The sequence below is a fragment of the Caloenas nicobarica genome, chromosome 1, assembly GCF_036013445.1.
Source record: "Caloenas nicobarica isolate bCalNic1 chromosome 1, bCalNic1.hap1, whole genome shotgun sequence".
Taxonomy (NCBI): domain Eukaryota; kingdom Metazoa; phylum Chordata; class Aves; order Columbiformes; family Columbidae; genus Caloenas; species Caloenas nicobarica.
In genome coordinates, this window is record NC_088245.1 from 83,187,945 (window position 1) to 83,215,338 (window position 27,394).

General features: G+C 40.1%; 1 protein-coding gene across 1 annotated transcript in view; it reads right to left on the reverse strand.

Moving 5' to 3' along the window:
- Positions 1–2,693: 2,693 nt before the first annotated feature.
- The window catches only part of PTPRO (protein tyrosine phosphatase receptor type O), a 155,922-nt gene continuing 131,221 nt past the window's right edge, over positions 2,694–27,394 (reverse strand). Inside the window, exons 14-26 of the mRNA XM_065654728.1 lie at positions 27,030–27,162; positions 25,409–25,529; positions 23,417–23,485; positions 19,828–19,911; positions 16,503–16,538; positions 14,864–14,945; positions 13,756–13,846; positions 13,174–13,250; positions 10,681–10,815; positions 9,605–9,727; positions 7,761–7,915; positions 5,102–5,237; positions 2,694–2,798 (exon numbers count right to left, since the gene is read on the reverse strand). Coding sequence (XP_065510800.1) covers positions 2,694–2,798; positions 5,102–5,237; positions 7,761–7,915; positions 9,605–9,727; positions 10,681–10,815; positions 13,174–13,250; positions 13,756–13,846; positions 14,864–14,945; positions 16,503–16,538; positions 19,828–19,911; positions 23,417–23,485; positions 25,409–25,529; positions 27,030–27,162 — 1,347 coding nt within the window. The remainder of the gene's footprint in view (positions 2,799–5,101; positions 5,238–7,760; positions 7,916–9,604; positions 9,728–10,680; positions 10,816–13,173; positions 13,251–13,755; positions 13,847–14,863; positions 14,946–16,502; positions 16,539–19,827; positions 19,912–23,416; positions 23,486–25,408; positions 25,530–27,029; positions 27,163–27,394) is intronic.

Here is a 27,394-nt window from a genome sequence, read left to right on the forward strand (position 1 = left end):
CCCTGACAGGCGATAGCAGGCAGTGGAGTGAATAAAATCATATGCGGGTGTGTTTGCTGTTTTGCTAATAGTGACTTCTTCACAGGTAAGCAATCCAGTGCGTTTACTTTCAGTTCAAGTTTGTTTTGTTTACATCGAGTACCATTGCTGCTAACTTCCAATGAGGTGACACAAAGCAAGAAGGTATAAAAATGCCATCGACATCATTCTGACAGCATCCATGTCACAATACACAATGATGTACCGGAATTATACAAAGACAAAAAAAAAAAAAAAAATATATATATATATATATAGCTAATTATTCTGACTAGAACTGAAACTGACAGCAGAAAAGAGCCCCCCACCCCAACCCTAGAGCCCCTGCAGGAATCCATACTGACGCTTTGGCAGCCTCGTAGCAATAAAGCGATAACCAGCCCTTCACATGCCAAAACCTTGTTTTTGTAACATGGTGAATTCCTGACTCGGAGAAAAATATTACATCTGTTAAAGCATTTTTTTTGTTTTCTTCCCACCTGTCCAACCTGAATCAGCTTCACATTTTTACACAGGGTTAATACTTATTAAAAATAATAAACAAATGAGGGGTTTAGGCACCATAGACTGCTTGGACAGTTTAATGCTACAGTAATGGAGTCTAAGATATCCCAGCTTTAAACTCAGCTGCACTTTGATTAGATTCATCTAAAACAAGAGCCTGATCAGTGGTGTTACTGAAAAGGTTGGCAAAAAGAGCAATCCCTCTGCTTAATTAGTAGTAGCACAGTCAAGAACCAAAACCAGCCCATCGCTCATTGTTGGCTGCCTGCTTCAGCTTCGGGCTTCATGGTTTGGATTTCTGCTCCTCAGCCCGTTCCTTGGGTCTTTTGCCTCCCCACTCCCCCCCACCCCCCAAACCCACATACATCAGTGCTGTAGGAAACAGTCAAATCCATGTACCCGGCAACACCTCCCACCCTCCCACCCCCTTTTCACAATCTCCAGGTTTCTTCATGTATGTTCATGCCTCGCTATTCACTACTGAGGTATTATTAGATACTAACAATGCCTGCTCTTCTATGGACATTAGCACAGACCGGTGACACATGAAGAAAGCTCTTCAGTCAACCATTAAAAAAATATTGCACTTACTTTAACCTTAAGCCCAACCTGCACAGAAAAACAAAACAAAAAATCAGAAGTACCAAACAAAACCCCAACACTCTGGAGCAATCTATTTTATGCACATATTATAGCGTCTTTTCCTTCATGTTGTTTAGTTGAATTTGGTCCAGTATTTTAAAAAAATGTCCAGAAATTAAATAGTTCAAAAGACACCACAGGCTCGTTAAGGCTTTGTCTCCCCAGTGCTTCGGAAAGGTAAAGTCGCTTTCTTTCATTGTCCGTGTACTGCAAAGCAGCGGTCTCTTGTGGCAGAACAGCTGGCCATTCAAACCATCCAATCAAAAAAAAAATCAGAAGCAAGGGAAGATGGGTGTGCTTCATGGTCTCACCTGAAACCAAACAACACGGAACAATTTAGAAACAAAGAAATAAATACGGTTCTTGGCATTTATGTCTCCCAGCCTACAGTACAGGCTGGGACTGCAGCCCAGCAGTACAAGAAGCTGGGCTCTGAGACTCAGAGGAAACACAACAGTAAACTACCAGGACATTGGGAAAGGTGAGGCAAATCGAGGTTCATCTTATGGGCAGGGGAATGATGTACACAGGGACTAACAGCAGCGCCCGTGCAACACCACAGGCACATAGCAGAGGTGGCTGGTGCTGGTGCCCACAGCGCAGCCCTCCAGTAGCTACTTGAGGAGCCAGTTTGTGTTGAAAGTCTGTGGCTCCCTGCTTCACCCAAAAGGAAATATTATGGTTATGGCTGGTTTATTACTGCCACCTAATGAACTAAAGCTCATCAGCTTCAACAACAGTGACGTGTGGCCTCACAGCTTGTCCCCACAGTGTAAGGAAATGTGTTTGCTTCCGTGCTTTGCATAGCCAGAAGGCCAGAAAACCTCCTGGCAGGTCAGAGCCATGTTTTACTCTGCAGCTGGGGACTGGGCTGGTCTGGTTACATGCAACAGGTCAGGCGCTGGGGCTCAGTGGAAAGGCAAGACAATCACTTTGCTTATGCTATCAGCAGTAGCAGTTCGAGACGCCCCTCCTGTTCCCTTGTTCTAGTGTCACAAAGAAATTCCCCAGCGTTTCGTGACGGAGCTTTTCGGTTACCAGCTTGCTCTCCAGCAGGCTCTGTTGACACAACGGCAGTGCTGGAAGAGCATCCCCAAACCTCTGCTGGCCTGGGTAACCTGGCAGTTGGTAAGAGACTTGGAAATGGCTGAAGATGTAAAGTCTTCCCCACCTTTAAACTTTACAAAGTGTGTTAGGACAAGTGGCAGGGAATGGTTAGATGAGTCACTCAGGATTTCCAGATTCTCTTTTTCTTCGAATGATGACTGTAACAATACACCCATGGAAAGCAGAGTAGAATATTTACTGTGAGAGGCCAGAGGGATTTTCCTTGCACTCTCCATGTGAACATCAGCTCAGAGGGGGATGAGGCCTGGAAAGCTCCAAACCCCCAGTAAATCTCCTCGAGCAAACACCTGTAATGCTGGTTGCTGCTGAGCAGCCAGGACACGAAGCTGTGGGCATGGCACAGGGTCGGGCTTGCCTGACTTACCCCCTGGGACTTTGAACTAGGACTTGCTGACGTTCTCGTATATGACATCGCTGATGCAGAACTGCTGCTTCTTCTTTTGCCACATCAGTTGCACACACTGGTGAATAAAAATATATTGTTCCTGGAAGAAAAGACCAAACGAGTTGGCATTTTTGCACCTCAGAAAGCATGACAAGAACCCAAAGAGCAAAACAGTTTGATGGTTCACAGTAAAAGCCTGCACAGCTTCTCCATCTCTCCCTCTTCAGCCACTCACAAAGTACAGTGAGGTGTCTGCTCCCAAAATATTAGCCAGCAATTTTTACAGATAGCAGCTGGGGAAGCACAAAATCCACTGGAGCTGTGCTGGTATCATAATCACCTATTAATAACCTGAATGATAATGGGAAAGGAGAGGAGAGGAGAGGAGAGGAGAGGAGAGGAGAGGAGAGGAGAGGAGAGGAGAGGAGAGGAGAGGAGAGGAGACAAGCTGGGTCTGAACTAAAGTGGGTCTACTTTATATTGCCTGAAAATGCATTCTCAGAAAGCTACCTGAATACTTTAAGTGCAACAAATTGCCACATATGCACCTGAAATATTTTAATGAACTTCATGTTCCTTAGTACTTCTTTACCAATAAAAACCTGAGACTTGATTTTGTTCACAGAGCAGTTAATTACTTGGGGAATTATCTACCTCTGTGCAAATGACACTGTAAGTAAGCTGGGTCAATCACATGCACTGTTATATTTGTGGACAGGTTTCTGTGCAGTAAGACTGGGGTTAGATTTGGTTTTGGTTATGGACTGGCTTTTCTAAGCATTATCATCATACAGATTAAATGCTGTAATTCAATTGGAATAACCTTAATTTATGATTTTTAGATTTCAAAGAGAAAGAATGCAAATTCTGATGAATCCTTATGCTAAGCTTTATGTGCACTAGGCACAGCGAGCAAGTGGATCTCAAGCAAACTGTCCCAAAACCTGAGTCTGGAATTCAGCCCCTGTCCCCAGTGGTCTGCTGATGCCAGGAAATATCAGTATGAGTTTGAAGCATTTCAGACCACAGAAATGCCCAGATTTCCTCACACCCACTAATTTGGAGTGACTGGTTTCAATTCAGGGTATTCTCCAAGCTAACCCCCTTTCTGGGCCTGTGACATTTGTTTTTTCAAACTGCTCAGCAAGATGCTGCCAAGTTGCCAGTGTACAAGGCAACGTGAAGCCAGGTAATCTCTGTGTGGCTCAGATGTGGTAAGGAAAGCCTTTTTGGTGGCCTCTGCGCCTAAGTGTCAGTGCCACCCAGTAACCTCTGCGACCAGGCTTGGCCACTGCCTGGAGCAGCAGGAGCTCAGCGACCACCAAAGCCCAGCCCTTGACATCAGCCCCAGGCAGGCAATGAGTTTGTAGGTTAAAAGGAAACAAAAAATAAAAATCACACCACCTCTGTATTGGTAACACAGTCGCAGCTGAAATAAACCACCAGGATTTGTTTCTCTGGTGTTTACATAAGGGTCTGGCTTTGGATTAATTTAGTGAATTGTGATGAAAAGTGGTAGTTTGATAGGAATGATCCAGAATGGTCTGAAAATAATGACCTTTTTTTATTTCTAGATGCTAGTTGTTGTCATTGCAGGATTTCCTCCTACTCTTGTTTCCCTGCTAATTCTTCTTTGCTTTCCTCTGGGTTAAACAATGCTTGGCAACAGATTATCTGCCAGACTCAGCCTGCAAACAGTGATGGTGGGAATTCCAACTGTATGTAGGTTGCTGGTTTATACTGTGTATGACCAGTGACAAGTACAACAGGTGTGGTATCTTGCCCTCAGTAGAGGAACTGGGAAGGTTTTGGATGCACGGAAGTTTCTGCTTTGGAAAACGTTTGTGACTTTTTTCCATTACATATTCTGACAGTATAGCTATTCTCCTGACATTTGCCTTAGAAACAGAAGAAATATCCAGCAGATATTTGGGCAGGGAGAGAGGCAATGAGAGTATCTGGCAGACTCACAGTTCTTTTGTCTGTTTTGCTTGTTATTTTTACTGCCATTGTGTGACTGAGTTCCCATGCTTGGCCAGATTATACCCTCTTGAACAAACGTGACTGGCTGTCCAATACTAATACTTTTCATGAGTCATTAATCTCCTCAGCAAACCCAGTTCTTTTCAAAATGGTTGGAAAAGTTCATATGTTAATCTCTTCTAATGCACTGTTTGCATATTAATTTCAAAAAAAGTGAGAATAACTCATCCATTTTGGAAGACATAAGCCCATTAGCAATGTGACAATATTACAATGAAGATGAAAACTTAATTGTATCTATTCATAGCTATTTTGTCAAGTGTTCAAGGGGAATAATAGTTGTTGGACATGAACACGCTTCAGAGAAGTATGAAATGTATCTGACGATACATTCACAAAGCTGAAGTGAACTGATCTTACCTCTGTCTGCACCATGGACATTCTGTAGGACCGCATGTCAGACACCAGGCCCAATATATCTACGAACTCGTGATCACGGATGTGCTGTAAGAGCCGATCCAGGGCTATGAAGGTTCCTGTTCGTCCCACTCCAGCACTGCAACACACACAGACATGCATCTCATGTCAGGCTTTTCTGATGGGGCGACAGAAGAAAATCAGTGGTACCACAAAAAGCAGGTGTCCTGCAGCTGTAGTCATCAGATGCAGCTAATCTGAGGTCAGACAGGCTGCTTAATCTATAGGATTTAATGCAACGCTTCCTACGTTGTTTAGATAGAATGTATGGAGTGGATGGCTCCACAGTTATTTCACCTTCTCATACTCCTCTTTACACACTCACATGCAGAATGTGCATGCACACACTCATCCACCCTTAGCTGTCCACTTTTCCCACTTTCACCGCTCCCCTCAAAGATTTCACATCTCTAACCACAGGGGCTGTAGCTGTAACTGCAGAGACCCGCTCGGTGGTGATCGCTGCACAGAGCCGGCTGGGGTTGAACCTGCACAATTCATTTCCACAGCTCTCCACACAGCAAAGCTCTTGGCTTTGCAAAGACACCACACGACTCCAGTTCATCCTCAAAGGACAAACCACCCAGAAGAGTCTGCACTCCAGGACTCCTGCCTTGGAAGCATGAGACAGAAATAGGCAGCATCCACTTGGTTGACAAATCTCCATCCCCCGCTAAGGGAAGCTTAGTGACTAGAAAAAAGACACACTGTTTTGATTTAAAGATTCTTAAGTGAATATGATTCCTTGTGTTGTGACTTCACACGTAACGTTTGATTTCATTATGAGTGTGGCTTTAGAGGTTTTATAAAGTTTCACATGGAGTCCCAACACCATACTTACTACTAAGGACAGAAATACGTGTCTTAGCAAAAGGTCTTTCTGCTGTCTTGTGGTATTTTTCAGAAAAAAACTTCAAAGTATTTGCAATAAAGTTGAGCAGTTAATCTCAACACAGTTCAACATAGCTGTCATGAAACCGTGTTTTTTTACCTGTGTTTAACAAAAATGCCAGTGTCTCTAATGAGATGAATACAACAGAACTTTTGATCTACTTATTTGACAGATTCAATAATTGATAAATTCATAAATAACAAATGGAGAAGTTGTAATGATGTCAATTCTATGCCTTCTTTAACATTTGAGAACATTTGCTGTAGACGTTGATCCATACCTATACATTCTTTCTCCCCCCTTGCCACTAATTTCATAGAATTCCTGCTTTTAAACTATGTGGTCTAAGATGTACGCTATACTCTAAAAATGCTATCTGAAAATAACTCTGTCTGCTGCTAGAAGCATCCTAATTAAAAAGAAAATACTACAGTTGTTACCCAGCTCTCTGACACTTGCTTCTATTCCTTCCCAGAACAATTAAATGCTGTATAAAGGGCTTGGTTTCACAGCACTACACATAAATCTCTTCCCTGGCTTACTAGCACCTTTCTGGATATTAGGACTCCCAGAACAATATCCCCTATGAATGTCTCCATTAAGCTACAGGGAAGGGCCACGTGATTTGCTGCTTTTAGAACTGCTGTTGTTGTTTTGCATTCCAGTAGAACACTAAGTGCTGTATCTGGAACTAGAAATGATATTGCTATAAAAGACTGTTTTCTGGGAAGGAGCTCTCGAAATTGTGCAAAGTGGTGGCAAGAGACAGTCAGTGCCGACCATCACATCGGCACCAGGAAAGGCAGCACTAGAGGGTTGTGCAGCAATGTAACTGCTGCCTCTGGCGTGGGTGATGGAAGCTTGGCTAAGATTAATCTCATCAAGCCTTGACTTCCACCAGGAGTGTGTCACCACAATGTACACATATTCAGACATTGCAAACCATCTATTTATGTATTTCTGAGATGTCTGTTGTGAGTAGCTCTCACATGAGGGCCACAGAGAGGTTTGAAGTCAGCTGGGAGAATTGCATCAGAAGCCAATCTGGTGTGACATCTTCACTAACATGGCAGCTGCCCCCAGAGACGCTAGGTGAGCATCTCAACAAACGGCCAGATGCTGCATAAGAGATAAATTTGACAGCATATAAAACAACCTCCCTTAAAAAAAAAAAAAAAAGAAAAAGAAAAAGAAAAAGAAAAAAACCACATATAACTCTTAGCAGGGGACACTGGTATTACTGCTAGCACAGGATAGCACTCTTCACATCACCTCCTGAATGCACTGAAAGCTGAACGACTGAAGAAGGAGGATCTGCACAGGGGCACACGTCTGCTGGGGAGCAGCACGCTGCGGCAGGCTGCTGGCCAGGCTGCACCATCCGTGTCATGAAGGTGTGGAAATAAGAAAGCAGCGGCAAGCTCTGAGCTGGTGTAAATCAGGATCATCTGCTGCCCCTCCTGAAGCCATTTGTTGATAACATCCAAAGAAACGACTCTCTTCTAGAAAGGAAGGCCTTCATGCCTAAAGAGGGCCTGAAATCCCAGCCCCACTGTAGTCAAAGAGGGGCACTAATCCTTTACCCTTACCCCACAGAGAACCATCTCCAGCTAACAGGTGAGCAGAACCCCAAAACCTCTCCTTCCAGTGGTTTCCCGGACTATTTAATAAGTTACATCCTTTAGTTTTCCATTTCCTTGTGGTGTTTACCTGCAGTGTATGATCATGGGGCCTTTAGTTTTTGCAGATTTCTGCCTGACCATCTGTACAAACTGGAGGATGCTTTCAGCAGCGTTGGTCGTGGGGACACCATGATCTGGCCAGGCAGTGTAGTTAAAATGCATCACGTCTTGCACCTCATCAGCCTAATGGGAGAAGCAGAACAGCAGCATGTTCACAGGAGTTTTAACGGCGCAGTCACACTCAGTCAGAATGAGGGGTTTTTGTCATTTTGTGGTGTTTGTTGTTTGTTGGTTTTTGTATGTTTGTTTGGTTTTGTGTGTGTAGTTTTTGGTTGGTTGGTTGGGTTGGGTTTTTGTTTGTTTTGTTTGTTTCCCCCCTACTCCCGCCCCAGTAAAGCCTAAAAAATTAAAGTCAGGCAAAAAAGTGGCAAAGAATTTACATGATATTTGGTTGAAAGGGGGAGGAGGCATCAGGCCACCCTTATCAAAAGGGTATGAACTGTTGTTTCTGGGCTTGGGATTTGTGTTTTGCTTTTTTTTTTTTCCTCATGGTGGTTTGACTTTATTTTGCTTTTAAATCAATAATTGTTCCATCTTTCAAGTCTAGGCTTTTTTCCTCTTTCTATTCTATTCCATTCCCTCTGCTTTTCTCATTTTGCCACAGATAAAGAACAATGCTGTTGGCAAACAATCAGGACTGGACTCTGACAGTTTTTGTTTTCAAGTTTCAAATAAAATTAAAAAAAAACCCAAACAGCAAACCAACAACAACAACAAAAAAAAAAACAGAAGAAAAAGTCATTACAGAGGCAAAGGAAATATTTAGAAAATCACTCATTATTATAAAAAATATTTATAATGCTAAAAACTCTAGTGGCTTTAAGTGAAATAAGATCCTTAACACAATGCATTCTGTCTTTGAGACTTAAAGGAACTCAAGAACTTGGGGGGTGAGGGGGTGTCATCACCAAAACCCACAGCAAGCAATGACTTTAGCTTTGCCATTCTGGGTCAGGCTAAATACCCATACTGCGGTAACCTCTCTCCAGTCACAGACAACAGCAGATCCTTAGGCAAAGGATATTAAAAAATGAGTTCACTATAAAAAACCCTGAAGTAGCTGGTCTGGGTTTGGTAAAGGACAGTTCACCTGAACTCCAAACAGCAGTCTCATCATTATTTTCCATAGACACCAACAGCCCAATACATCCTGTTTTATATATTCCAATTGCAGCCTGCACCTCACGCATACTTTGCAGGGTGCATGGCTGCGCAGCCATGGCTGAGCAGGACTGAGGTCCTGGGCCAATGTTGATGTGCCAGTGCTCTGCTTTTTCACATCCCCTCCGTATCTCTGACCTTTCCATCTCAAGCTGCTGCTGCCGACAAGCGGGTGCAGGAAACAAAACTGGAAAGACGTGCTTGAGAATCTGAACAGCTTTAATGCGGAAATTGCATGCTTTCACATGTGTTTCAATATTTTACAGGAACATATGAATATTGCAGAATTGTCCTTTTGAAAAATATTTTCAATTTCTACATTGGTATTTTCAAGTTTTGAATACCTTATAGTAAGAAAATATGCCTGAGATAGTTTACACATTTGTTGTCACTAATTATTTGGACCACAGAAATGTCCAGAGCTCTGGTACACCTTTTGTTTCCGTCTTGCACTTTGCTGAGAAATTCACAGAGACAATAATTTTAGGGGCAAGTTTTGTGATTTAGCCAGTCGCCCTTGCAGAGTGAGAGTAAGGCCATTGATCTCTCAGGCATTTTCCACTCAATGCCAGAAATGGACAACAGTTAAAGAAAAGGCTTGACCAAAATTACTCCCACCCTTTTAGCAGTCATGCAAATTTTTTCACTTACATAGCTAATCCGGAAATTCCTGTAAACCCAGTCTGTGTGCTCCTCCTCCAACAGCATCTCCACTGTGATGTCTCCATATGCAACAGGATCTTCTGTAAAAGGCCAGTAATGATCACATTTCACCTGCAAGGGAAGTAAATACATATATATTATATTCATATAAAAACACAATCAAAAGCATACTGAACCTCAGTTTTGGAAATGTCTACAGCGCTATTTGATGCTGCAATAAAAGGTAATATATCCTGCAATGACTTTCTGCCTGATCATTCCTACTTGTGTAACTATGGACAGAAGCTATACATTAGTTTTCTAAAGGGTAGCATTAGTATAGTGAAGAACAGAAATACATAGTATCTTTGTAGATTGTTACTTTTCCTAAGAGAATAGGTCTAAAAGGAACAAAACATAGGGCACGAGAACATGTAGACATATATACCTATATAAAAAATAAATTATATTCCAAATATTTCTATTACAATGTCAAGGAAAACATAAAGCACAATATTTGTATTTTATTATTACTATTTAAACTTAGGAGAATCACAGAATGGTTGAGGTTGGAAGTGACCTCTGGAGGTCATCTTGTCCAACCCCCATGCTCAAGCAGGGCTACCTACAACAGCCTGCTCAGGACCATGTCCAGATAGATGGATTTTGAATGTCTCCAGGGATGGAGACTTCACAGCCTCTAGGCAACCTGTGCCAGTACTCAGTCAGCCTCATAGTAAAAAAGTGTTTCCTGATATTCATATGGAATATAATGTGCCCATTTTCTCTTGTCCTGTCACTGAGGGGTCCCTTGTCTCCATTCCCTCCCATCAGGTGGGAGGATCCCCCCTTCTCATTTTCAGTCAGAGGAGTCTCAGATTCCTCAGCCTCTCCTCATACGAAAGATGCTTCTGTCCCTTAATCATCCCAAAATGCCTCACGTTAAGTGAATTAATTGCCATTCCAGTTCTGGTTATGATGCTGCCTCATGAGCAGAAAACAATATGAAGAAATTCACCCACCAGAAAATAAACATGTTTTCAGAGTAGTTTCTTTTATACTATGTGCAAGATTTTGTTACATACCCTTCTTTTCTCATTACACTGAGTGAGCATAACAATAATTTGAGATTTTTGCTGGAGAACCATCTTCCAAAAATCATTCCTAGTTTCTGGCAGTGGTCCTTGGGTTGCAATATATTCCTGGGGTGAATTATAACCCTAAGAAACAATGAGACAGGTGCTTTTTACCAACATTATTAATGCTTTAGAACACATATTTTTCTCTGGCAGACATATTTTTTAACTTGCTCAAGTTCATTTTGTACTTTTAAAAGTGATTTCTAATATAAAGAAACTACTTAATGATTTTTTGTATTTATTCTGAAATTACAACTTTTGCCAGTTTTTCATGCTCCCAAAGTGTTAGCAATGTAGAATGAAAGACAGAAGATTAATCTACTATACAAATCCTTTGCCCTGAGAACAGGAAAGGCAACATTAAAAAAGCAAGTAATGAGAATCCTAAATCAAAGTTCCAGCTTCTTCCAAAGTTCATAATCTAAGGGTTTGTTTAGTTACAGACATAAAAACAATTATAGATGCTGAGCCTGTACATCCCAAGTAGTGCCTGTGGTGATTTTCAGTCACTGATGTAAATAGAAGGTAGCAATGAGCAGGATTATGTGTATGTGTTTATGTCATAAGGACGTAAATCACTAAAATATTAATTAGAATTCTGCTTAAAGTAATAGAGAACATGCTGAGTCAACACCCTTAACAGATTATCAATGCTATGTTTTTTTGAAGCCCAGATGCTTTATATCCATGTGTTCCTTCTCTTATCTCTATCAACATGCTTTTACTTGGAAAGACTCCTTCCTCTCTCCAAAACCAAAGTATCCACAGAATGGTCATTTTGGCATCTGCTATAATCGCGTTTGCTGAGATTGCACCATCAAAACCACATTTGGAAAGTTATTTCATATTCCTAATAAGAGCAAAAGATAGATCCAATACAGAGCATGATCCCATGTAAACTGGGCAATTTCTGTGCCACTACAGTATGCAAATGTTAAAAATACATGTGATTTGAGATCACTTTCCATAAATGGCTTCCTCCAGACATCTCTAGAAGTCAGCTCAAATCTGAGGTTTTGCACTACACAGTTTTCTGTTTGTTTGTCTGCATGGGCTATGTCTCACTTAAGTGTGAAATCTCTATTACCACAGAGACACAGATCACCACTATTATCTATGTCTGGTGGCAGATAGTCAGTAGAGAAGCAAGCGTCAGGAAAAGCCAAGCATTAAGATGACACGTCTGTCCCAGTTTCTATGGTCAGTGTTATGCTATAAGTAGAAATAAAGAGATGTAAACTATAAAAAGCAGAACCAAGGAATCCAAAGAGAACAGCTACATAAAATCCTATTATCTGTAATCCCATGTCATAGAAGTTTCCTGACGTGTGAATTATGCTTTTGAAGGCTGGAACATTTTTCTTTCTTGATTCACTGTGAGCTCAGGCACTTGCAGCTTGAGGGTTTAGGTTGATGCTCTTGACACATAGAAACTAAGTGCAAGGCAGCGTTTTCAGCAGTACGTGCATGGGCGATGCCACAGTGACAATGTAGTTTCACTAACTCATCTGAGGGCTCCTCCCTTTTCCATAATGCTGACTCGGCTCTCTCCAGCTTAGCCAGGGCCAGCTCTGTCTGCTGTTCACGGCCAGAGCGCAGAAATGCTCATCTGCCTATGGTCCCCAAGTGCAAGGTCTTTTTTAAATGGCTGTTGTGGTGTCCTGCCTCCTCTCCATGCAGAGTCACCCAATGGATGTTGCTCTTCCTGAATACAGCTTACAGGGAGCCGCAGCAAGGGGGAATAGCAGAAGGGGAAACCCTTGCAGCAGCAGCAGGTAAAAGCCCGAGTGACTACACAAGCTCAGGCAAGAGTGGATAGAGCTGATGAGGTTTTTGTTCAACACCAGTGTCAAACTGTTTCACTACAGCTCTGTGTATATTTTAATTATCCTAAAGCCCTGGGCTCTACTCGCTGGTGAAGGTGAACAGCGGCTCTATGCCAGGAGGAGGGAGGCACACCAGGAGCACCAGCAACGAGGCAGAAAGCAGAAGCTCCTTCCATGCACCATCTGGGCTGTGTGCATTTTGTCACTTGTGGAGTATCTGGCTTAATCCTTTTTCCATGTTCTCAGAAACCTGGAAAATTTTCTCATTTAAAAGTTTATGGTTTTCCTCAAACTGTCTTAAAAAGGCACTAAATCATTTAACATTTCCTCCCTTTTTCCCTGCCAGTCAAACCCAGGTTTCACAAAGATTCATAGCTCACCCAGCACTGCTGTGGCAAAATTTGCCAAACGCCTTTCCCAGCCCCCCCTCTCCTTCTTGTATTTGTTGGTGGCTGGTGAAAAGAAGAGTTCCCTGTAGGCAAAATATTGGAAGCTGAAGGAGATGCTGAGAATGCGACTGAGCTTCCAGGAGATACTGTGCTAATTACAGGTGACATGCTTTACCTGCTAGGCAGGAGACTGCTCTTTACACTGACCGAGTCTCAGTACTCACAGGAATGTAGTTGGCATTAATGTAGTCAGATCCCTCTTCTTCATTCATTGAAACTAACCGGACACGACTAAAATCATCTGTAAAAGGAAAAGGATAATTTGTCTCTCAAACATGGCACTCAGCTTGAACTAGGCAAAATTAAAATTAATCCTATAAAAACTGAAAAAATCTATTAAAAAATAGAAAATGGTCACATTTACCAACAGAGAGCAATGTTTGCTTCAGTAAACACCACATGGGTGCACCATCATTACTGTTCTGCAAAATATGCTTCCCAACTGCCATCTGTTTGAGCTCCCTTAGGTTTCATTAAAATAATAAGAAAAAAATAGTAACACTACTCAGTAGTAGAAAGGACCTTGTGTTTCTCACCTCCAAAGTCCAGTCTTGCTAAACATTCCCAGAAAGCTATGTCTCTTCAAAGCTAACAAAAACCATCCAATGCTTGGTTGTCTCTATGGACGAGTTTTAGAACAGGCTTTTATCAGTCAGAAAATGTCCAGATTCTCCAGTTCTCTTATTAAAAGTTCTCTTCTTTCCCTCTCAAGGGACTTTAGCAGGAGCCTTATGCATTGTACTTACATGGCAGGATATTTGTGTAACGATTTTTACAGCGATTCATGGGAAGATCAGCAGCAAAGTGGGGTATGTCGAGCCCAATCAGTTTTAGCTCCTGAGGTGACAGAAAGAAAAATACCAAGGTCAAACTCACAAACACTCAAAAAATAATTCTTTGCGAAGTAATTACTTGTGGCTGGTGCCAGACCGTAAATGACCATAAATCACTTTGTAAACCGACAGCAGCACTACACTGACTTTCCTGTTCTGATGCCTCTGAGTCTGGCTCCAAGCACCTGGAGAGCAGTGATGTGATCTCTCCTGCTGATGCTGCCAACCCACAGCTGCCATCCAAGGATGTGACTGGGGACTGCTCCTCTCCACCCGCACTTAATTAACCAAAATAGTATCAAACCAAGGAGGCTGATGAGTTATTCTGCCATGGTCATCCACCCCACTTAAAGGGCTTTCTTCAAGTCCTCAAGTGGCTTTTGATCTCTATACTGGGGAATGCTTGGAAGATCATTACCTTCAGTAGCTATATCCAGTATATGAGGACTTTTCACTGGAAGGAAGGGAACGTGTCAGCCACTCAGAAAGGTGGTAACACCCTGACAGTCCTCCGCAGCCCCTTTTCATGTTTAAATCTTTGGGAGCTACCACTAGGATGGGGGCTTTTTAGTTTTATACTACTAAACCGACTTTAAATTCTGGGTAATTAAGACAATGGACCTAAACTGATCATAAAGAGACCACCTTGCTCCTAAGGAGATTTCTGTTGTTACCTTCTCATTCCAATGCTGTCCCTCAAATTATGGGTATTAAAAAAATAAAACAAATACATTAAAATCCTGTATTGTGTTCAGGCTGCCAGCATGTCCTAAACTTAAAGGAAGTGTGTTGGTCTGAAAATTTTCTTGCATTGAATGTGATGAGCCACTCAAATCAGCTTACTAAATGCAGCCTTTAATGACACCAAGATCCGCTTTTAAATTCTGCAGAACTTGAAGCTGACCCACCTAGCAACAGCCCACACTAAACAACACAGCACAAGAACATGCCACATGAACCTAACATCTGGAAAAAGCTGATCTAGGCATGGTAGGAGAGGACAGAGTCCTCACAGATTTACCTCAAATTGCAGAGAAAATTTATAATCTGAATCTTTAGCCATATCCTTGATGTAGCCATCAAAATCATCCAACTGGACAGGGCTTTAAAAAAAAAAAAAAAACAACACACACACAAGAAAGTAAGAAAAAACCCCTTTTTTTTACTAAGTTTTATTTGTATTTTCCCCCAAAATACTATCAAGTCATGAATATGTATTTGCAAATGTTAATGCTAGAAAGGAAACACAAAGAAGGGAAAAAATCTTGTGATTCAGTGCCACCAAATGGTGGGCATACTGCTGATTACTTGCACCATACCATAATAGCACCAGCAAGAGAGGCGGAGAGAGAGGCACTGATGCCTCTGGGTGAGCTGAGTGCTGGTGCTGGTAACAGTAAGCGCCCTATTTTGGGGGGGTTGGAATTGTCCCACCTGAGGGAAACCACTGGTCTGAAGTGAGGGGATTGACACACACACCCTTCCTATGATTCCCTGGCCCCTGAACTGCTTCTGCAGGTGAGTATGTCCCCAAGGCACAGGTGGCACCGTGATAAGTGGTGATCCAGAACCCCATCACAGGCCCACTCCAACCACCATCCCACCAACATGCTTCCAGCACCAGGGCAGCTGCTGCTCCATGTAAGTTAACTCTTGTGCCGTGTAAATGTTGCTTTCAGATGAGGAAAACATCTGGCAGAGGGACTTTAAAAGCTCATCTGAGTTTTGCTCATGCAGAAAAATGGATTTCATATTTAGGGTTTGATTTTTTCAGAAGGTCTGAAAAATAACAAAAATAAAAACAAAAAAAACCCCCGAACACACCACCTTAAAATAGCATTTGGATGCCCCAGCAGTGACTTGTTTTCTCTGCTGGCTTTGAGAGCTATACACATTCGTCATTAGAGGTCAAATTCTCCTCCCAGAGAGATGATGGCTAAAAAAAGTGGCATATAACTCTACAAACCCATGCAGAGCTTCAGCAGGTATAAATTACCCTTGATGTAGCAACTCACATCATTCTATATACTTATTTGGCAGGTGAGGGTCTATCTGTTAGTACAGGCACAGTCTCTGAACATAACAGAGAAATAATTAGGCTAACACTCTGAATAATGAAACACAGGTAAACAGCTTCCTTCACCTAATTATCATGCTCTAATTTACAAGCTGCTGAAGCATGTACACTGTAATCTTTTCATTTACTTTGAGGCAATATGCCCAAAGGAACCTGTCTTATCACCACTTAATTACTCCTGTTTACCCGTTAGCATTAATGATCTAATGTTCTAGCAACAACAGTAATGAGAGCCTCATGTCAAGAGGGAAATATCACTAGAAATAAATGCATCCCAGTTTTTCACGTTTTCATTTTTAACTAAGGATAAGCTCTGTTGGAACTGCTAAGTTGGATAATTGATCTTTTCCCTGATGACTAATTTTCTATCAGTAAGGAGCTGTTTTACCACAACCTATCTGTCGAGAAGAATTGCTTTTGTCCAATTATTGTTTGTGTTCTGCCTTCAGACATCTCACGCTGTGTTTACCAAGAAGTTTTCTGTATCTAACTGCAATATCACTCTAGCAGGTACTCCATAATGCATGTTTAGTCTAAGGTGATATATTTTTATACTACTTTAAATATGAAAGAAGTTACATACTTGGTCAGCTTTCTCTTCTTTAATCCATTTTTACTCCTGTAAAAAAAAAAAAAAAAGTGTTTTCCATTCATTATATTATTGCATAGGTTTTATTCAAAGTTAGTAGTGATTTAAGAACATATGTTTTCTGGTTGCATCATACTCAGCATAAGATTGGTGATAACATCATGGACATTTTAAAGTTGATAGCAACGTTTCCATTGACATCAATGGAATGCGTTTTCCATTCTGTACCTCCAAGAACGAGCTGCTTGTGAAAGGGAAAACCTGTGCCCAGCGCAAGCAATGGGTCCTCTACAAATCCTGACCTGAGCCTGGCAGGGGGCTGTGCTGTTGCAGGGAGTGGGGCATGATGGTGCCCCCCAGCTCTAGCATACTGGGAACCTGGATGCCAACACTAGAGAGCAACCAGGAATGAGAAGTGTCTGTTGGGTAAAGGGAGAAGTCCACCATTTGCAAATTCATGGAGGGGTGCAGGAAAAAGGAAAGGGCCTGAACACTATTTCTCATCCATTTCATAACCTGCTTATGATGGTCGATAAAGATAATGGCAAGTATCCTACTGACTTAAGCTTAAACCTTAGAAAATCTAAATTGACTTTTAACAGCTAGAGATAATTATGCCTGTCATGTACTGCACTGTCTTCACATGATTTATGAGTGATATAATTCACTTGTGACAGTTGCAAGCAAGTTATGAGTGTGTTCAGCAGTATAACCCAGAAGTATACGGACTTAAGAACTGCACTACACTAACTACTCCACCATGTGGGGTTTTTTGGAGGTGTATGTGCTCATTTTGTTGTTGCTATAAATAAAGTTCAGCACTCAATCAGTTTAAATGCACAAAGTGAACACTCTGGAATAATTTGGCTAGAGGTTTGAAAACATTGATCCCCTCCATTAAACCAGCAACAGAGCACAAATAGATTTTTGCTTATTCAGAAGGGATTTTAGTAGTGTCATATTTGTTTTTACCTGGCATTAAACAATATCTGTTCATTAATCACATTATAATTATACTATTTTAAATTTCATGATGATAGTAAAATAGTATCTAGATATATTGTGTCACAGCTTTAATCAGTAAAATAAAGGTGAAGACTTTAAATTTCAAAATAATGTAAAAATACAGAATGAAATATTTAAAAGTGGCATATTTTTATTTTGCTACCCTGTTAAGTTTAGAAGTGACATTTAAAAAAATATTCATTTCCACAATTAAATTTTACAAAATGTTCAGTTTTTGGAGCAGCCACAAGCTGTAGTAAGTTTATTATCTTGTAAAGGTACATTTTCATTTAGATGTGGAGCTTTGGCTGCAGAGTTAACAAGAGCAATACCAGCGTTACACTAATGTGGAGATTTACTTTGCAAATCTTTACTTATAAACCTATTCATCCTACCATGCTATCTATACAGATACTATCTGTATAGCAACTGTACTTTCATGTGTTCTATACACATAACATAGTATATTCTTATGCATCTTCAAAGATTATTTTCAAAGAAAACTTAAAATTAATTTATCTAAATTATTCAACTCATTTCTATCCCCTCTGACTAGGGCAAACCTTCTAATGTTGGGCACATTGGAATTCATTTCAAAATAAAAAAAATATCTAAGTGCTGTTTATGATGAGAATGCTTCTAAGAATGCTTCTTTCAAGGAACACTTCAAGAAACAATAAAACAAATGATTGACATCCATTTCTCGGTAACAGTTTCTTGTGCTTTGATAGTCTCAAGAGGCCTTTGTTTCTTAGCATTTCAATTGTTTCCTGAATGTTCATAAATGTTTTAAACCAACTAATACGCAAAACAGAGACATCTGAAACATTAGCTGGTGTTTCATCTGTTCTTCCATTCACCATACAGATTAAAATACGAAGAGAGGGATTAATCTCATTCAACTTCAGTTCCTTTTAACATGGTCATCTAGACTAAAATAGGTAGTTTTATTGAAGAGGAAACCTCTGAAGAAAGATACACATCTGTAAATGTGAGTCAATGCATATGAATGCATATTAAACAAAAAGAGGCAAAGGGGCAAAAGAGGCAAATGACCCTTTTTGCAGCAGTGCTACTGAAAGCAGCCACCTTGGGCTTCTTGACCATTAGTGAGTTAAGAGAGAGCAGTGTGACCTCCACAATAATAAACTGCTTGCCTGATGGAGGATCACAGTAAAACTCTAATAGTTAGTTGAGTTTATGTCAGACAAGTTACAAATCAATATATTATTAGCCTTGGACAGATGTGGAAGACTTCCATTGACTCTTCAGCTGGATTTGCATGGAGAACATGCTTTTATTTTCATGGGAGAAGAAATGGACCTTCTTTTGTTACAGAAACCCACTCATGTTTCTGAGCCCTTCAAATTTGGATGGGTTTTTCTACAGAGCCAATGCGACCCAAAGAAAACCAGCCTCAGAAATCCCTATGGCGAAGTTTTCTATGACTACCATGGCTTTGGTACCATGTGGTAACACCAGGGAAAATGTTTGGTCAAAAGTAAATCTTAACTTTAGTAACAAATAGATTTTTGTACGTCACTATATCTGGGACTCAAGACCATCAAGAACTTTATTTTCTAAGCTAAGCGTTTTTAGATCATAGTCAATTATAATTATTTGTTAAACAGTTTGTAAAACAGTTCTGGTTCTAAATAGGCCCTGGGGCTTTGTTGTTTAGTTATTTTCAAGAAAACCCCAATCAGTTGTTTACTAAGTCTTTATAAATCATTTACAGACTAAACTATCAAATATACACACATACACATAGATACACTCACACAGTCACCTAATTTTTACATTTCAGGACTGCTAGTTTGTATGAATTCTCAGTGAACCATTGCTTCCGAAAGTGAAACTTTTACTGATCTCAGGAGAACAAAACTGCACCTATAAAAACTAAGGTATTTGACATCACACACCAAACATGGGGCACGATCAAGCAATTTTAGTAATAGCAGCAGCAGCAGAAGGCAATGCCAGGCAATGAACAGATGAATAACTGAGACAGAAGAAGCCAGGACATATAACGAAGTGGCAAAAATTGCAAAGAGAACAATGAAATGAATATGATGACCACCATAAGATTAGCTTTTTAATATCAAAATGGGTTGGAGAATAAAACGACAAACTAGACAAAGCAGGGTAGCAAATACTTTGATACCCACATCCTCTCCAATCCATGTTCTAGTACAAGAAAATTATAACTTCAAAAGCTTTGACTCATTTGAAAACAAGGTATCACACATTTTTCATGTAATAGAAATTAACATTGTTTACACATTGCATATGGAAAAACAAGTAAATCACTTACCAAGGATTAATATAAAATGCCAAAAGATAATCAGTCCAAAGGCATGAGGGTAGCAGAGTTAGGAAAGCAAATACACTTCTACGCCTGTGAGCATTAATAAATAACATATATAAAGATGAAAAAGTGAGTAGAGTTAGTAAGACAAACAGAAATCAGGAGATCAGAAAATTCTCTTTTAAAGATCAGCTAAATGCATAAAGGCTTCCTCTTACTTATCAGAATATTATTAACATCCATAGAATTTTTGTTCCTCAACCTAACATCCTATGTAGGATTTTCAGCTATCTAACAGAAAATTCTGTATGAGCAAAATACATGTGGTTTATAGTATTGATTTAGGTCTATTATTCTAAATCAATGTTAATTGATAAACTGGCAGATTTTCAGAGGGTAAAGCGTGTTTGAATATTTCATTCACAGGTTTATGTCCATTATGTAAGTGATACTAAGTCTATTTTTTGATGTTTTGAGCTATTTCAGGACAGACATAGTTTGTTTTTACCATGCACAACTATGACAATCTCCCATGCTTGCTCCTGTAAGTGATCCTGTGGATATTAGAACATCTGTACCAGAGATAAGTTCAGATCATCCCAATATCTCTTAATACCCTCTAATGAGTCAGATTTCTGGAAATATCCATTTTTCACAGTCCCATTTTTAGGTGCTTTAAATTATTTCCTAGGTTTTCAACAAAACATTATTTGAATTTCTTCTAACCATAGCTTCTATGAATAGCTATTCACAGCAGGTTTCATGGTGGCTAAAGGAAATTTGAGTACAAAATCATTCTAAACTCCTGTATTTGCAACCTGTTTACCAGATTGAGCTATGCATTAATCCAGGGAACACACTCAGGTCAGTTCTACTTGTTGGTGAAGTGGGCTATAGGTACTGTGCAAATGTGAAAAACTCTTGAAATAAACAAAATTGTCCCAAGAGCAGATGATTTTTTTTTTTGACCAAATACACAGTCAGTGTGGTTTTTCCCTGTGGGAAAATCTGTTGTTCTAAAAGCAGTACCATCCTTCTACAACTGGTATAAAAAGGAACCACAAAATGAAATTTCCTTTTCCAGTAGCCTTTGCTCTTAGGAAGCTGGTAGATCCTATGTTTTCCCTGATAAGCAAGTCACATCAATTGTAATAATCTCTAACCTTAATCTTCCAATAGGTGGTGGAAAACTTCTGCCCATGCAGTGAAAACTCCAAGTTATGCTTTAGTGAGTTTTGCTGCTGAAGAGAAAACGGGCAGGGCAGTTTCAGCAGGGCACCTTCCCCAGGCATTGGTAGGGATTGTGTGGGTCAGCCAGAAGCAACAGCCCTTTCTAGTTAATCATGTGCCATAGTGGTTGCAGGATCAGGACCTTAGGGCTTATCTGTTGTTAGGGTTTCTATGGGACTGGACTGAGGATGAAATTTTGTTTTCCATGAGCAGATCTCTGGTGCCAGAGAGAGGTTTTCATTAGGCTTAGAAGACAGAAGTGATGATGATGCCAGAATAGTCTTCTTTCATTTAGGAAACTTCAAGTGAGGTTTTTACTTCCTCTTGCTTACAGAGATAGAAGGAATTATTCAAGCCTTGGTCTTCTTTCATAGCCAAATCATCATGAGAAATTTCAACACTTTATTAAATCACAGGCTAACATGCTCGCAGACCTACTTACGTTGCTCACGGATTAGGAACTCCAGTATCTAAAACAATTGATTTCATTCAACATATGAAAACTACATAATTGCAGAATAAATACACTATTGTTTTCCTGGAATTATATTGTGTTCCACCTACTGCTCAGATGTACTGAACACTTTTATTTCATTAAAAGAAAGAAATGCAGTGATTGCTCAAATCCTGAAAACTCAGCTGAGCTGAGCTTTCTTTAGGAATCAGTGGATACGCTCATAGCTCGCTTATTAGTTCCCTGGAATGACCCAAGAAAAAAACGTTTCTTAATCCTGCTATCTGTCTTTGGGGCCAAATTTTCCATTTGGTTGCCTGGATGGACAGTGAATCTGGTCTTGACATTAGACAACAGAGACACACAAAACAAGGTATCTTTACTAACTCTCAGAGAAGTCAGGACCATAAGATTAGGGCACACTGCCTTCAGTTACCAAAAATTTGTGGAGATATTAAGCAGGAATATTTTCCCTGATTTATATTTTTATGACATAATTTATGTATGTATAGATATGTACACATATATATACACACATACATACACACATACTAAATCAAGCAACAAGAACCTTCAGTTTGACATCCAAGCCTATTAATTAATTCCCCTTCACATAAAAAAGACTTTTTCACAGTTTTAATAATGTCTGTTGCTAGTTCAGTCATTTGATTCAAGCTTGGATATTTAATTAACATGAGTGTTTGATCTTCTGCTGCCTTTGCCATTAATACAGTCCAAGCAGGAGAAGCTGAAAGAGAGATTAGTTTGTACTTCATACAGCTGGCTGCTATTAAAGCTAAACCAAGCAAGTGAAGCTTGTTTAATACCCAGTTAATTAGCAGCACAGTGAGGTATTGACAAGATTTGCTGGGCTTGTTAGTTTGGTTTGCGTGCTTATTAGTAAAAGGCTTGTTGTGGTGCAGCATCAATCCGTTTAATCCTGTCCTTGCTGGCAGGCTGTGTCCCATGAGATCATGGAAGCAGTTCCCTGTGCACCGACTCCTCCCTCCAACTTCTTGGCTGTCAACAAAGCTGACCGTGGCTGTAAACCCAAGGCTCGTGTTTTCATCTTCCTGCATACTGGAATGGGGCTTTAGGGGGCTGACTATACTTTTAAATATCTGTGCTTGAACTTCCCGTAAAAGTTAAGAGGTTTTTGTAGAGATTGGTAATAAAAAAACCAGGTTGGTCATTAGCACAAATTTGTTTCTCAAAGTAGAAATGAAAACAACCACACTGGTGACAGTCAGGCAGGTCTCAAGAGCCCTTTTGCTTCTGTTAAAGCTAATTCTACAGCCTTTCTGTGATCAAACACTTCTCTTCGGCTGATGGTCCTTTGGCTTAGAGTCCACAGGCAGTGCCTGCAGCTCTTGTAGGTGGTTTTCTAGACTAGCAAGAATATGCTTTTTTCGAGTCGTTTCAACAGCACTGAACATTAAGTTCCAGTAAATATTTGAGCTGGCTTGTCCTTGTCTTGCTATGCAAGGAAAAATTACTTAATGGCAGTGCATGATGACAGTTGCTAATTGGTTACCTAAAGGCAAGCTTGCTCCTACATGTAAATATATCTCTATGGAAGTGCTAATGGCTTTATAGATCAAGTTTCTACACTTGTGATATTTTAGGAAATATATCTGGAAGAAGAAGGAAAAAAATATTCTTCCACAACACAGCTATGCAACTTGATTGACAAGTATATACATCATTCCCTATTAAAAACAGCAGGTGGCAGAATACATAGTCTTGACTCATCATTCAAGAAATAAAATATTGAAATAACAGGTACAGTAGTTCTATCTTAGAGAGGGACAGTGATGATATAAAAAATAAGCACTTCAGATTAAAGATCATATTTGCAAAAAACCAGAGATGGGAAAAAACATAATTAAAAGTTTTGCTTCAAACACTCACCAGTTATAGGGAAGTTTTCCATCTCTCTCTAAAGATGCAAAATTGACAAAGGTTCCAGCCCCACACTCCCTGTTTCAGGAAGACCATTAGATACAAAGTTACTATTTTGGATTCACAATGCTTGTGATGACATTGATTTAATAGAGGACTCTCAGAGTTTTGGAGGAGTGCTGAGAACTTACGTCTGTGACTAAGTGTGATATATTCCATGATAAATGTAACTGAAATCCTTTAATATAGTTATCCAAACTGAGATCAGGTTCCCTAATAATGCTTTAAAAGAGTGAAACAAGGGATAAGCTGCTAATAAAGATCTCAAATAGACCTCATCTGCTCAGATTTGGGGCTTTCTGTAGTCTGGTACTAGCACTAGTTGCTGACCTCAGTACATGTGCTAAATGTTTACCTTTTTATACTAAATATTTACTATCCCAGCTCTAAGGATTGAGCATGGTAATTGACAGGAGTATGGTAATTTTGAATCCACAAAATCATTTTGAAAACCTCCAGAATTTCTTGAGTAACATTCCAGTGAATTTAGCGCAAGTCCATTATTTTCAGCTACAAATGATAAATTGACTATTTTTGATTCCTTGATTTAAGCAAACAATTGCTTGCAGCTTCTTACTGGATTTTCTTTTTAAATTTCCTCCTGGGGCTATTATCTTCTGTGGCTAAAAGCAGCAATGAAGAGAAAAAGAAAAAGCTTTGGGCTGCCTGCACAGTAATTACCTAGAGAGAATTAATTTAGCTGGGATTTTCACAGAGCAAATTACATGTAAAAGGAACAAATCACATAATGTTCACTGAAAGACAGAGCCTGCAAAATACATGTGATGTGGTCATTTGTTGCACGAAATACATAGCCAAGACACGACACATAAAGTACAGTGTCTGCTAGGGAGCCAAGTGCGAGATTCATCACTTAAGTTTTTTTACATGAAATCATTTCCTTTCTTGACATAGGAGTGTAAATTAATATAAAATATATTATGTAGATTATAAAATTATGAAGACTCCAGGACCCTTCCAAAACCAAGACGGTTTGGAGAAACCTCCACAGTTCATCTAGACTGTAGCATAATACACATTAAAGTGAACTGTTACAGGTAAGACCACTAGGAAAAGGAAACTGAATTTCAATATTCAGGTACAAATGATGGGCACAGATATGTGAAGGAACAGTAGGTTCTGTAAAAAAGGTTTACTCCTACAAGATAATTTTTCCCTTCATCTGTATGATAGAACAAATGGGGATCATTAATACTGTACATGAACAGTAGGACCTGAGATCCCTTCGGGATTTGTGTCTCAGTGTACATTCCTCTGCATCTTGACTGTGTAGAAAGGTAAGATCTAGGTGAGCTCATATGCTTCATCCCATGCTACAGTTCCCATAGGAAGGAATGTCACATAAACGGAGAATGCGGATAACTGGAAGACAAGGATTTGGGGGCAGACTGGCACATGATCTAGAGAGAGACTCTCAGGGCCCCGGGTGCATCCTTCCTTGTCCTGGGGGTTTGGCTGCCAGGGCTCAGGACTTCCACGGCCCCTGAAATGCAGCATCCTGGACCTGATGAACAAACCATCTTATCAGCTGATATGGAAATTCTCCTGTTCCAAACCATATGAAAGATTTGCAAAGCATGCTGATATTCGGTTCATTTCCAGTTGCCTCAGATCCTAATTATCCTTTAGGTTCCTGACACAACCCTTTTGTAATAAGGGATTACACTTCTTATGGACCCAATCTTACAAAGCTCTAAATGAGACAAAGGTTGAGGCTTATAACTGAGGTCAAGAATGAAAGCAGATAGAAGGAGAAGACATGATATTCCTAGACAGCAGCATGACAACTATTTTGAAGGTATGCTGTTCACAAGCATCTCGAGAAGCATCCATGGACACAAGCATCCTCAATTGCAACTATTGTCATGATGTGTTTGTTTTTGTCTGAAATTTTTGGAATCAGCATGAATTTGGACTTACCTGGCCATTTGTAGATGTTTTCTCCTGAGTACAACAAGAGTTACCAGCAGCAGTCCAATCAGAAGGATACTTAGGATGGCTAATACAGAAATTACCACTACGTTGGGATTCATCTCGGTCACTGTACATACAAACAAGGGCTCTTGGTTATTCAATTCAGAAACAACAACAGTTTTGCTTTGTTTTTGTTTTGGTTTTGGTTTGTTTTTTTCCCCTCAATGTTGATAGTGTTATTTTTTTGACCTGATCTCATTCAGCTTGGAATGTTATAGAGAGAAAAATTTACCACTAGAGAAAGGGAGGTTTTGAGTAGTTATTGCTCGTTATTGCTCTTACAAAATTTCCATTGGGGAATTATTTCACTCTGGCATGTTGTTCAATTTTTGCATGTTTGGCGCTTTTTCTTTTTTTTTTTTTTGTTTTGGTTTTGTTCTGGTTTGGTTTTTTGGTTTTGGGGTTTGTTTTGTTTTGTTTTGTTTGGTTTTGCTTTTTCTTCCTTTTTTATCTGGTATCCATAACACAAGCAAAAAGGGTGAAGGAAATATAAAATACAGATATTCATCATCATCTATGTCTCCGAATCACATTTCAACTCTGAAGTCGTTCTTCAACAATGATCAATGCCTTTTCCAACCCAAAAGTAAAATAACCGGCTGAGGCTCTGTAATATGTGGCTTGAAACTGATTGAATTACTTTGCCAAATCAATTTTAACAAAATATTCTGTTTTAAATAAGAGATGGCATCAAGTCTCAATAATAAAACTTTGATTTATTTTTGTTCCCTGTTACATGCTTGTCAATTGTACTACTATGAGACCATATACCCTGTTCTGCTTATTATAGAAGAAATCATCTCTAGTTTAATTGCTCAGAATAACTTTACATTCACAGTTGTCTAGAGCAGCATTTTTTAGATCAAAAATCACAGATTTTTAAGCTAAGTATCAGACACTGAACTCCAGCATGGAGTGGTGTATGATATACAGGACCAGTGACTAAAGCTACATGACTTCCTAACTAAGCAGAGATGACACATCATTCCTAAAGGGAGATTTTAAAGAAAAGCCCAGTGCTCTGGGCAGTTCAACACTGATATTCTTTCTTCAGCGTCAGTATAGAGCCAGGCTTCACAACATGCCCAGGGAGCCTCCATCAGGAGCTATCCCTTCCGGGTGTGACTACTCAAGACTCTGCGATGGCCATTCTCTTTCCTTCTCACCCTATCTTCACTTAATCACTGAGTGCAGAGAGCAATTTTTTGCCTTGGCAGTGTATTAATGTTTTTTTTCCTCTTGTTTGGACTTGGCTGAGACGACATTTTTCTCCATAACTGTCACAATGCAGTACCCAGTTCAGCCTTGACACCACAAACAAGGTCCCTGATTTCTAAAACTCAGGCAAGAACTGAGCTTCTAGTTCATATTTTTCCAAGGCAGACCCCCAGAGGGAATTTTTCTAAGACCTTTGTAAAGCTGCTTCCCCTTCCCATCCACATCTGGCAGCCCTTCCATGATATAAACAACCCCTGTGGCCATCATTACTGAGAGAAGCTTTAGAAAGCAAGGAGAAACAGATGTTTTAGCTGGAGGAAGAAGAAGAAAGCAGGGAAGTGCTGCTTACCCATGGTGGAAACTGCAATGAAAGTGGGGATGCTGGGGCTATTGTGGCTGAAGGTGGTCACACTGCAGTTGTAGGAGGTGGCAGGGGTTAGGCTGGAAATGGTCACTACGTGTGAAGAAACAGTGACAGGTTCCTGCAGACAATGGGAAAAATACACAGAAGTTTGTCTCTTCTGTAAACACAAGAGCACAAATCAGGGCGCTCCTCTCCACCCATATATTTCACCAGGTAAAGTCAGATCTGGTGAAAGAAACCAGTACTTTGAAACCCAGAGAAGGTAACCGGGGCCTTTTCTTGAAAACAGGCAGGTAGCCCGGCAGTCTGGCCAAAGAGAGGAGAGGAACAGGGATGAAAACAGTAGCAGA